Source organism: Somniosus microcephalus, chromosome 22 (genome assembly GCF_052327205.1).
Source record: "Somniosus microcephalus isolate GS21.2 chromosome 22, FLI_Smic_1.0, whole genome shotgun sequence".
Classification (NCBI taxonomy): domain Eukaryota; kingdom Metazoa; phylum Chordata; class Chondrichthyes; order Squaliformes; family Somniosidae; genus Somniosus; species Somniosus microcephalus.
This window is the reverse complement of record NC_141008.1, coordinates 42,668,915-42,682,396: the sequence shown is the minus strand read 5'-3', so window position 1 is coordinate 42,682,396 and position 13,482 is coordinate 42,668,915. Positions and strand designations below refer to the sequence as shown.

General features: G+C 38.1%; 1 protein-coding gene across 4 annotated transcripts in view; it reads right to left on the bottom strand.

Moving 5' to 3' along the window:
- Positions 1-618: 618 nt before the first annotated feature.
- rabgef1 (RAB guanine nucleotide exchange factor (GEF) 1) overlaps positions 619-13,482 on the bottom strand; it is a 56,090-nt gene continuing 43,226 nt past the window's right edge. For all 4 annotated transcript variants that reach the window (XM_085964519.1, XM_085964520.1, XM_085964522.1 and 1 more), the window contains 3 exons: positions 8,531-8,787; positions 5,771-7,729; positions 619-1,381 (listed from right to left, as the gene is read on the bottom strand). In XM_085964519.1, the coding sequence (XP_085820645.1) occupies positions 7,322-7,729; positions 8,531-8,787 (665 nt within the window). In that variant the 3' untranslated portion in view covers positions 619-1,381; positions 5,771-7,321. The remainder of the gene's footprint in view (positions 1,382-5,770; positions 7,730-8,530; positions 8,788-13,482) is intronic.

Sequence of the window (13,482 nt, the reverse complement as noted above, 5' to 3'; positions counted from 1 at the left end):
GGAAAAAAATTGGAGAATGTATCATTGCAGTTCAATTAAGAAAGTCACTTTTTAAAAGAAAAAAGGAAAAACGGATAACTAATGAATCATTACCTTTCTATCCCAATAGGTTAAAAATAATTAGCTATGGCTTCAAAGATACAATGATGTGAAGGTAATGTGATCATTTGAATTTGTGGTGATGCACTGTTCTGTAGTAGCTTTTAAAAGGTGTATGCCAGTCACTCAAACAGAAACCCTGATCTAGAATTGTTAATTCAATATGAAGTACATACTTTACCAAAAAAAAAATTAATTTGCATTTCTCAAACCTTTAATTTTCTTGTTATGGCAATGCTGAGCCATATTCTTTCAAATAGGATTTCAAACATTACACAAAATTTCCCAACCATTTCCACATCATTACACTAAACCAAAGTTATTATACACTTTGAATGTTGAACTAGGTGAAATCTAAATGCTACAGAGACTGCAAGTCATCCTCTAAGCAACTGTCATTGCTTAATCATTTAAAAATCAATTACAGACACGCTCAAAATGTGTTCAGCATGTGGTCATAAAAAGAATATTGTAGCAACACTTGTACAAGATGTTAATTATTGGAATGAAACAGACATATTCAATATAGATAACATTTTTAATCACATCATTGATTTTAACTACTGAAAAATGTTCAGCAGAAAAGTAGTACAGGCTTCAATTGCACCAATTTACCAGATTTTTAGGATTCTCATGAGATAGTGCTGATTTGCTTTTGAATTTCCAAACTCAATAGATGGGTAGGAAACAAACAGCTGTAACATTTTCACATATGAATGTTAGATAACTCTGTGGTGCCCAGTGACTGGTGAGCCAAAATCAGACCAGAGAGATTTTATCCAGCCTGTTGTGACCTTATAGTAAGTGACCTGAAGAGCCAATACTGGTTCAATTTGTTCTACCCTTTCCTTCCCTGTTCAATATGGTGTTACGCAGTGTGCATAGCTCATTGTTTCTATAGTGAGAAAAGGCAAAGCAATGCAATCTCACCAACACATTCCCAGACCTGCCAGCAAGTTCAAATCATTCAAGCTATTGCTCGATCAGCTGGCACATGCACTAGTAAGTGCAAGTGGCAGAACAGATCAGAACACTCACTCATTGGCTCACACCAGCTGATAAAGCGGCAGTGTGAATTACAGGTACATCCAATCTTCGTATTCCAGCATTTGTGTGACTGTGGTAGTGGGGCTGGTGTTCACTGCATTGCTCTGCTTTTTCTTCCCATCACTTTTCCCACAAGTCTCTTTTGAGCTGCTTTTCTCCTCCAGACTCCAAATCTTGGGGCATTATGAGAGCTGATTGAGAAACTACTCTTCTGCAAGTGGAAGGGGGGAGTGCTCTGTAATAGAAAAAATCATGAAAAATTACTTATTATCTACTTGTTAAATTGTGAGATGTAGAGTAAGTGGTGTGATAGTCAGAATTAAAAATAGTCAATGCCAAAACTAATAATTCACTAAAGTTTGGCAATTTTTGGAAGGTTTAAAATTTTTTAAATACATGCACGTCATGCTAGAAATGTAATCATGTAGCTTTCTCCATCCTTGTATTACTTGTGAATTATGCACTTTGAAAATAAATGAAATTCACTGGACTGTCAAATAATTTGACAGTGTTAGAAAAGGTAAGGCAAGAACACTCCTTGTAATGATTTTGCATTCTAAAGTAGCAAGTTACAAGGAACCAGACATAGTAGGGGTTACTGAAACATGGCTACAGAAAAATCAGGACTGGGAATTAAACATTGCAGGGTATAACATATTTAGAAAAGATAGGGAGGGAAAAGGGGAGTTGGAGTAGCTATACTTATTAGGGATAACATAATGGCAGTAGAAAAAATTGACAGTTATCAGCAACACAAAAACATAATCCATTTGTATAGAGATAAAAGATAATAAAGGATCAATCACACTAATATGCGTAGTCTACAGACAACCCAATAGTGTAAGAGGTGGAGGAAAAAATATGCAGACAAATTAGAGAAATTAGTAAAAAAATAGAATAATCATCATGGGGGATTTCAATGACCCTGATATTAATTGGACAGAAGAGGTAGGTAAAGGGGATAAGGGAATGGAGTTCCTACAATGTGTACAGGACACCTTTCTAACCCAATATGTAAAAAGCCCAAGGGAGGATTCACTTTTGGTTCTAGTAATGGGGAACGACCCAGAGCAGATAAGAGAAGTAAAAGTAGGGGGAACATCTAGGCAATAGTGACCATAATATAATACGCTTTAAGATAATAATTGAGAAGGACATAAGTATGATGAAAACCAGGTTAATAGATTGGAGAAAAGCAGATTTTGAGGGGCTGAGAATAGAACTTGGGGGAAAAAAAGGCAACAATATTGGCAAACAACAATGGGAAACATTTAAAACGGTGTTCAACAGAGTGCAGGAAAAATATATTCCGCTGAAAGAACAAACTAAACAAGAATGAGACTCCATGGATGAATAAAGCCATAAGGGAACAATTGAGGGTAAGGAAAGAGACATACATTAAGTACATAGACAGCAGGGGAATGCATGATAAGGGAGAATACAAAAACATTAGGAGAGAAGTCAAAAAAACCAATTAGGGAGGCAAAGAGGAACTATGAAATTAAATTATCAAGAACATAAAACACGATAGTAAAATATTTTACAGGCACATCAATAAAAAAAGGTTGGGATGGGAATAGGGTCATTAAGGGATAGACAGGATGATACCACAGGTAACGATAGAGAGATGGCAGAAATATTAAATAATTATTTTGCTTCAGTATTTACCAGGGAGATAGACTAGGTGGACATGACATTGGAAATGAGGTAAGTGAATAAAAAAATAAAAAAAGGGGAAATATTAAATAAACTAATCAAAATCGGTAAAAACCCCTGCTCCGGATGGATTGCATCCATGCATTTTAAAAGAATCTAAGGAAGAGATAGCAGAGGCATTACTACGCATATTTAATAATTCATTAGAAAAAAGGTGTAGTGCCAGAGGACTGGCGGATAGCTAACGTAACACCAATAGTTAAGAATCGGGATAGAACATTTCCAGGGAATTATAGACCAGTCAGCTTAACATCAGTGGTAGGAAAAATGGAATCCCTACTAAAAAGGTGAAAATGGAAGAACATCTAGAAACAAAAAAAAAAGTCAGCATGGATTTCAAAAGGGAAAGTCTTGCTTGACCAACCTTATTGAATTTTTTGAAGAGGTGAGAGTAGACAATGGTAATGCAGATGTAATTTATCTGGATTTTCAAAAGGCCTTTGATAAGGTACCCCAGAATAGACTTATGAACAAGATCAGAGAATGTGGAGTCAGGGGACAAGTAGCAGAATGGATTGCTGGCTGACTTCAGGACAGAAAGTAGGAGTAAAGGGTAGCTATTCACAGTGGCAGAAGGTGGGTAGTGGTGTTCCACAAGGATCAGTGCCGAGACCACTGCTGTTCACAATTTACATTAACGATTTAGACTTTGGAATCAAAAACACAATTTCTAAATTTGCAGACATCAGCAAATTGGGGGGGGGGGGGGGGCAGGAGAGATAGTCAATACTGAGGAGAACTGCAACAAATTACAGGAGGACATTAATAAACTTGATGGGCATATAATTGACAAATGAAGTTCAACACAGATAAATGTGAAGTATTACATTTCGGTAGGAAGAATAGGGAGGTCACATCACTTGGAGGGTGCAAGTCTAGGTGGGGTAGAGGAACAAAGGGATCTAGGCATACAAATACACAAATCACAAAGTTGCGACACAGGTTAGCAATGCCATAAAAAAAAGCAAACCAAGCATTAGGGTTTATTTCTAGAGGTTATATTATAAAAAGGATATAGAGGCACTGGAGAGGGTGCAGAGAAGATTTACAAAGATGATACCAGAAATGCGAGGGTATACATATCAGGAAAGGATGAACAGGCTGGGTCTCTTTTCTCTTGAAAAAAGGCTGAGGGGGTGACCTAATAGAGGTCTTTAAAATTATGAAAGGTTTTGATAAGAGTGGATATAGAGAGAATGTTTCCACTTGTGGGGAAGAGCATAACTAGAGGCCATCAATACAAGATAGTCACCAAGCAATCCAATAGGGAATTCAGAAGAAACTTCTTTACCCAGAGAGTGGCGAGAATGTGGAACTCGCTACCACAGGGAGTGGTTGAAGCGAATAGTATAGATGTATTTAAGGCGAGGCTGGACAAGCAAATGAGGGAAAAGGGAATAGAGGGTTATGCTGATAGATTTAGAGGAATAAAGACGGGAGGAGGCTCATGTGGAGCATAAACGCTGGCATGGACTGGTTGGGCCAAATGGCCTGTTTTTGTGCCGTATATCCTATGTAATCCTATGTAAGTGATGTAGATTGAATATTTCTGACATGCATGCTGACTGCAGAGTCCATCTGGTCAGTTAGCATGAACTGCTCCTGTAAGTGAGAAAAATAAAAGTTTTGCTAGTGCAAGAAATGCTTCTCCAATAAATGTGAAACATTCTGTTCCAAACATGTTGATGGACTTGTAGTTTAATCCCAATTTTGTCTGTTTCAAAAGCAATTTTGATCGTTTTCTGCCCATTCAGTAGATGGGGCTTATTATGGAGCCCCTTGCTCCAAAAAGTTGGACATGCAGAAATAAAAGACCGACTTCCACAAATTAATAGCATTATCCTTTATCTGAATGGGCCCTAATCTCAAGAGCTCAAAATAAATTTAAAGTTTGAGCAATCACAGAAATACACAAGTCATCAAGCTGTGTATGAAGTGCAGTTATTCTATGTGGAGATCATAAAAACCTATGATTGGTTTATTCTTTAATACTTGTGTAGCAACTATGCCAAGACTATTGCACTTCAATGGTTAAATTACTGAATTATTAGCCATCACAAAATATTATGAATATGTTTAGCAGATCAAATTAAAACTTATTTCAAGTTGCAAAAGATAATAAAATTAGGGTTCTGTGTTAATCCTAAACTATGTTAAATTATACACAACCCACAAATGATAGTTTGGTTCAAACAAGTTCTTGTTCCTTGCAACATAAATGAACAAATGAGAATATTTTTACTGCCTCAATGGGAAGAGTGGATTAATTCAGGGAAGGTATTTTGTGCACCCACTGGCAGAACGTGATGCACTAATTAGCAAGATTTCGTACCACAGTGCTCACTGCCCTGTATTTACAATTACACACAAAAAGTATATATCAACCGCAAAAGAAAATGTATCTTCTTCTAAAAAAATCAAATTTGTACAGATAAGATTGCTTTTCCTGAAGAGAGAAAAAAATGGAGCGTTTTCCTTTGGTTGTTGACATAGTATTTTCTGCTTGCTTAACAGTGGATTGAAAAGCTCAGGAAGAAGTTTTAATAAAATTTATAAATACCTTGTATATGAAAGCTACATGGAGTGTTGGAAAAGGTATAAGCTTTAGCGGTCACTAACGCTAGTGTTCAACCCTCCAGTACCTCACCAAATTGGCCAATTTTTATGCAAGAATCAGCATACTATTTGATGGCAGGCGCATCACAGCAAAGGCTGATCCTACCCTCATCAGACACCCACACAGCACACATTCCAGCAGGACATACTGGACAACAATGAGGAGTGTGAATACCGGCTGATGTTTCCCCTCCTTAGGCCAGGATACTTAAGTCAATGGTCAAGCTCTGCGCTGCTTCAGATAAAAGCAGCTAACTCAGCTTAGACTAGAAAAGAAAATAGAAAGACTTGCATTTATATAGCGCCTTTCACGACCTCAGCATGTCCCAAAGCGCTTTACAGCCAATGAAGTAGAGACTGTTCATGGAACCCTCCTGGTTATATAATGTAAGTTTACCCACAGCTAGTGGAGAAGCAATCAAATGAATAGTTCTGAAGTAAAAAAAAGTTAATTGTAGAGTCATGGAGCTTTGATTAAATAGTGATGAAGCAGTGCAACAACTGCCTACTATATTTTACTATTTGAACATAAAACCTACACAATGCCAAAGTTTAAATAGATAAGTGCTATTTCCATTAATATAGTTAGAATATGTTTCCATGTATGTAAATTGGTCTGGGGTTGGGGACTAAAAAGTATAAACAGGCATTCAGAAGATTTAAGTCAGCAATCAAGGTGATAAATGGGATTATGCAATTTGGAAAATTTAGCAACTAAAACTTTTGAAAGATAGCCAAACCAGAGTGTATTCTGTACTACAGTAAAATAATAAATAAAGTTTCTTCTATCAAGGTAATGTCTGACCTCTGCTTGAATTTCAATGTCCATCAACCACATTTAGTACAACTATTGTAAACAGACCATGTAACAGACTAATGCAATAAGCACTTTAAAAGATTCACAAAGCCAGTTAGTTGGGCCATACCAGAACAACCTCCAACCAGGTCATCTTTATTACCGATTTGCTTTTAAAAATAAAGGGGAAATAAAGGAGTTGGCCAATACGACAAATTTAAATTGCATTTCTATTCCTTTTTGAATTATATAACGCTGGAGACAAAATGAAAAATGGTTTGTGCTTTTGTCCTTTACTCCAAGGAATCTCCCACCCCCCCTTACACTGTGGGCAAAATTTTCAATCTGTAGTACAATGAACAAAAGGATTATGTTTATAATGTGTTCAGGATAAGATTACCAAAGAAATATTAACAATGTTACTGATTTTTAGTTTTATCTGCAATTCTAAAAGACCAAATCATGGAGTAGGGTCCCTAAAACACTGGTGAAAATCCCAGAATTGCATGTATTAAACAACATTTCACTTATTCAGTTACTTTAAACTAGAATCCTTGAATATTAACTGTTCTCATGGATGGTATCAAGAAAAAAAATGTTGCAGAGAACTTCGCAGGTATAAAACATACCTTGAAATTTGCTAGCTAGATTTAAAAGATTAAAAAAAAAAATAATACTGTGGATGCTGGAAATCTGAAATAAAAATGGAAAATGTTGGAAACACTCAGCCGGTCAGACAGCGTCTGAAGACTCCGGAGATGCTGCCAGACAGGCAGAGTGTTTCCAGTATTTTCCGTTTTTATTTTACATTAAAAAGGTACTGATCATAACTTTACAAGGTCAGGCATTAGCTTACAAAGTAGCATTTATGCTATAAATCCCCAAATTTACACCTTACACCTGAACTACAAAGATTACTTCAAGCATTTCACAACATCATTAGCTTGAATACAGTTGCACTTCCATGATGTGTAAGCCACAACCATAGTTGCCAGTCAACAGATTGCACCTCAGAGCACAGAGTTTGCTCAGGTTTAACATTCAGTTTTAATTCTTTCCGCCAAAAAACATTTGTGGCTGGATTGGTGGTGGAAGCTTGTCATTTTCTACATTGTCAGAATCGATTGCCGCCACTGGCTGGCCTCTAGGTTTGATATCGAGTGGGAATTTCTCAATAATGTCTTCAACCTCTTTGGTTACACCTTCGCTCCAATCAATTAGGTCTTTTTCAAGCTGCTTAGCGTCTGACAGAATTTGTTGCTGTCTCTCGTTCAGCTGTGAAATAAGATTTAAGTTTTTGTACATTTGTTTCAGTCCTGGGCATGTGTCAGGCGACCACTCCTCAGAGTCCTGCTTCTTAGGTGATGCTTGACCAGACATGTAGCGATCAAAATCTTCCTCAGTCAGGTTCAAAGACTGAGCATCCAGTTTTTCAATGAAGGCAACTGCACAACACTGCAATCAAGATAGGTAGCATACATTTAAAATACAATTTAAACATTAACATTTCAGATTTTTTGAAAATCATGTTAAAATTTTTTGGCAGCTCTGTACAGTCACTCACTCACTTACTTTAAACCTCAGGCATGAACCTTTAAAGTAACACTTTGTTAAATATAGTGCCACTAAATACATATGCCAAAGTTTAGGGGTTTATTTCAAACCTATAATTTGTCACAAGACAAGTTCCCCATCTCAATTGCATGATCATCTATGGGGAAGTGCACAAGCATTGAACAGATGATTTTCCTTCTATGTACTGTACATTTTTTTTTAAATAAAAGGTTATTAACCCATACTGATCTTGCACCCTGTAGCAGACAATTATAGAACAGTGTTGGAAGGGGCTTGGGACAAGATCATCTATTTACTTCCATCACTCAAGGAACTAGTGCATGAAACTAGGGGAAATCCATCAGAGATCATGATCATTGCCACGAATGAGGTTTGGATCTGAGGAATTAATTTCCCTTCACACCAATTCTTTATCTTGAAAATTCACACATTATACTGGATACTTAATATTAGCCCAGAAGGTATCTAGTATTGCATTAGGATGCGAGGTCACTCATTTAGGATGTGGAGAATTGCTCATCTTCCACTGACAAAAAAGCTGGTCAATGCTGAAATATAACTCCCCTACTGCTTCGCAAGATTTGTGTATGAAGATGCACGTGAGTGTCCCACATTCCATTGCTAGATTGTTATTGACCATTCTAAGAGGATTCTAAATGCAATTTTTGTCAGAACACTTACTAAATTTGTGAAATAATATCCATCTTCACCAGTCATCAGCCTGCTTGGATTGCAGAATCGTGTAATATACTGGATGTTTGACTGTAAACGAGGTGGATTAGCCTTCAAAACAATGTAGATAAGTGTAGGTAAGAAGTCATCAGCAGAAGCAGGCTCATTCTTGGTGATCTTTATGGCATTGAATATTTGTTTGCTGCATTTTGTGATGCAGGTCAACTTTTCACGTGGAACACGTCTTGAATCCATTTCTATAACAGCTGTATGAAAATTCACAAAATTACTTGTACATTATTAAATTGGTTTTACCACAACTAGTCTCCCTTTTCAGCTTCATTTTTTTCCTTTAAAAAAAGCAATATGATGAATACGTTTTGAACATTTGGTGGCGCCAAATCTCAATTCATGAGAACATAGATATTCCTCTTTTAAACAATAAATGTGAGTAACTTTTTTCTATTTAACAGCAACATATTAAGATTCTTCTATAAATCACAATACATATTAAAGACTTGATATAAACTATTTTTGAGAGCTGGTTATTTGGTTGGTCTCATGAGTTGTCTCCATTAGTGTACTTATATTATGAAAGTGAGCAAGTGTTTATTATTTTATATCTATCAATTTCTCTTTGGAAATCTGTTTCCATGGAAGCAGAGCAGTGCCAGATGATAACGTCAGAAGTCAGTCTGTTACTGTGGAATATAGCCAACTTCAAGTACCCACAGATTCTGCTGTTCTGTGTTGGATACAAAAGTTACTAGGCCAACTTTCATAAGAACATAAGAATTAGGAGCAGCAGTAGGCCATACAGCCCTTCGAGCCCGATTCAATAAGATCATGGCTGATCTTCAACCTCAACTCCAATTTCCCGCCCGATCCCCATATCCCTTGATTTCCCCATGAGTCCAAAAATCTATCTCAGCCTTGAATATACTCAATGATTCAGCATCCACAGCCCTTTGGGGCAGAGAATTCCAAAGATTCGCAACCCTGAGTGAAGAAGTTCCTCCTCATCTCAGTCTTAAATGGCTGACTCCTTATCCTGAGACTATGGCCCCTAGTTCTAGACACGCCAGCCAGGGGAAACAACCTCTCAGCACATACCCTGTCAATCCCCCTCAGAATCTTATAGGTTTCAATGAGATCACCTCTCATTCTTCTAAACTCCAGAGTGTATAGGCCTAATCTACTCCTGCTCCTAATTCTTAAGTTCTTAGGTTATGAAAGATAATGGCCCAGAACTTCAGGTCTCCACGGGCGAGTACGCACGGGGTACTCACCCGTAGGCCCAATGGAAGTGCCGGTTTCGTGCATGCACTGCGCAGGAAACCAGCACTTACGTTCCCCTGAAAGAAGGGATTCAGAGTTCGAACGCGTGCGCAGGAGAGGCTGTGCGTGCGTATCGAACTTACGTGTTTTTTTTTTTTGCAGGTTTTCCCGGGAGGGTAAGTCTCCAGAAGTTACACACATAAGGCGCAAGGCCTGCTTTTTACAAGGTAAGTGGTGAATTAATTAAAATTAAAACATTTTTTCCACAGGTTTATTATTTTTAAATACTTTAAAGCAAGGTAAGTTTATTTTTAGCCCCGTTAGAAAATAAAATTATTTTTTTCAAAAATTTAAATTATTGTTCAAAATAGTTATTTCATGTAATTTATAGTTTATTTAAAAAATGTGGTTTGTTTTAAATTTATTTGAAGATTTAGTGATGTTTTGGGGCCCGTAGTATTTATAAGTTCCTGTCAAACTTATGAATGGGCATTTCCCTGCTCCGATTGGCTCTCCATGGCCCACATGATCCCAGGGGACGCGTCGAACTAACTGCACCCCTGGGATACGCAAGCACTGCGCGCTGGCAGTTGGAGCAGGCCCAGGATCGGAATTCCACGGGGGCCCACAGCACAACAGCCGGTGTGCTAGGTAAGTGCAGGTCGGGGGCTTACACCCGCGGGAAGCCCCCGACCCGAATTTCTGGGCCAATATCTGCAACTAGCTATGCATCGTAACAAAGCTATAATTCAATCAAGTGGTTTGGATGACAAGATCAAAGCCTAGTGTCAATTGTATAATTACAAATGAAATTAATTCCCATTTTCTTTTTACTGTACAGCATATGCAACAGCTTTTTAAAAAAATGCAGTGATTTTCTCCTCTATTCAAGGAGTGTACGTCTTGAAGGGGGGGCGGGTGCATTACTGTTGCACAGACATTGGTTGTCTACTAGTATGTCTTCCCAGCACCCATTATTCATTTATCAATCTTGACAGTTGGAAGTACACACAGACCCTTAATTTTTAATTTTGGTATATATTAAAATGCTTTGCCAGGCCAAAAGGTTTTTTCCAAAGTGAAATAAAGTTGTAACAGACTGTCTTTCACTGATAAGTGGACATGGAATGTGCTTTGCTAAAAGGCAACAAATATTGGAGCAAATGTGCTTTCAAAAGGAACTGTTGTATTTGCAAGCTGCTTTGTGATGGAGCTATTTCAAGAGCTGGGTGTCGGATAGTAGACACTGACAGAACAAATGGTTGTGACACCTTCTCCAACATGGAGAGGGAGATTATCCAATTCCAGGCCCAGGGGAACGTGTTGATCTGTGGTGACCTCAATTCAAGAACTGGCGAAGAACCAGACTTCACCAATAATCAGGGAAACAATTACATATTCGGGAATAACCACTTCGATATCCCTTCCCATCCATACAGGCATAACTGCGACAAGCAGACAAATACCAACGGAAAACAGCTCCTGCAGCTCTGTCGAAGCCTGGGTCTGTACATTGTCAATGGTAGGTTCATGGGAGACCTCCTAGGAAGATCGACCTATTGCTCACCTCTTGGCTGTAGCACCGTAGACTATATGATTACGGATTTGGACCCATCCTCTTTCAGAGCATTCACAGTCAAACCACAAACAACACTGTCAGACCACAGTCAAATTACTATGTATCTTAAAAAGACAGAAACAACCAACACAGAAACACAACCCAGTAAGCTGTACAACACCAAAAAATCGTACAGATGGGCCAAAAACAGCACGGAAAAATACCAGAAAGCAATTAGCAATGAATCAACTCAAGCTCTATTGGACACCTTTCTGGATAACATATACACTCACAATAAAGAAGGTGTAAATCGGGCAGTGAATAACCTAAACAATATTTTTGATAATTTGGCAACAAGGTCAAACTTGAAAGCTCGCAAGAACCCAAAACAAAAAACTATGAAAAATGGTTTGACCCAGATTGCCATAACATGAGGAAAAAACTTAGAAAAATATCAAACCAAAAACACAGAGCCAGAAAACGAGGAATTACGCCTTACTTATTGTCAGACACTAACACAATACAGAAACACACTCAGAACCAAAAAAGAGCAGTACATTAAGAATACACTCAGCTCCATTGAGGAATCCATTGATTCCAATTGTTTCTGGGACAACTGGAATACATTACACAAAAAACAACACGACGAATTGGCCATTCAAAATGGAGACACATGGGAAAACCACTTTGAAAAATTATACCAGAAAAACACACTAAGGCCAGAGCAACACCAAATATGCAAAAAACTGGAAAAGCTCGAAATGGCCATAAAAGATAACCAAAACCCGCTAGACTCCATAATAACAGAAAAAGAACTCGTTGAAAAACTCAAGGACCTGCGACCAGGAAAAGCTTGCGGTGCAGACGGCATCCTAAGCGAGATGATTAAACACAGACGATAAAATGAAATTGGCTATCCTAAAACTCTTCAACTTGGTTCTGAGTGTCGGTTACTTCCCTGATATCCGGAACAAAGGACTCATAACACCCATATACAAAAGTGGGGACAAAGTCGACCCAAATAACTATCGAGGCATCTGTGTAAACAGTAACCTGGGGAAGGTATTCTGTAGTATCATAAACAAAAGACTTATAAACTTCCTTGAGGAGCACAATGTCTTGAGTAAAAGCCAAATTGGATTCCTGCCAAACTATAGATCAGATCATATCTTCACCCTACAGACCCTAATTGACAAACACATTCATCAAAACAAAAGCAAAATCTACGCATGCTTTACAGATTTCCAGAAGGCTTTCGATTCCATCTGGCACGACGGTCTATTCCTGAAACTTATCGAAAGCGGGGTAGGGGGAAAAACATATGATGTAATTAAATCAATGTATACAAACAACAAATGTGCAGTTAAAATTGGAGACAAACAAACAAAATACTTCCCACAGGGGCGGGGGGGTGACGCAGGGCTCGCCCATCTCACCGACACTCTTTAATATTTACATAAATGAATTGGCAAAACTACTTGAACAATCTACAGCACCCGGCCTCACCCTATATGAATCCAAGGTTAAATTCCTCCTCTATGCAGATGACCTGGTTCTGCTGTCACCAACTAAGGAGGGTCTACAGCAGAACCTGGATCTGCTGGAGTCATTCTGCCAGACCTGGGCCCGGACGATAAATCCCCAAAAAACCAAAGTCGTTGTGTTCCAGCAAAGATCCAGACATCAGGGACCCAAAATAAATTTCACACTAGGAACAACCAAAATTGAACAAACCACTAACTACACATACTTGGGCTTAAAAATCAGTTCTACAGGAAATTTTCATCTGGCTGTGAATGAACTGAAAGAGAAAGCAAGAAGGGCTTTCTATGCCATTAAAAAATCAATCCAAATAGAAATCCCAATTAGCATTTGGCTCAAAATTTTTAAATCAGTAATTGAACCAATTGCACTCTATGGCAGTGAGGTGTGGGGACCGCTAACACAACAAGAATTTGCAAAATGGGACAAACACCCAATTGAGATCCTACATGCAGAATTCTGTAAAAGTATCCTCCGGACTCAAAGGAAAACCGTAAACAATGCATGCAGGGCAGAACTAGGCCAATAGCCATTAATAATCACTATCCAAAAAAGAGCCACCAAATTTTGGAAACACCTAGAA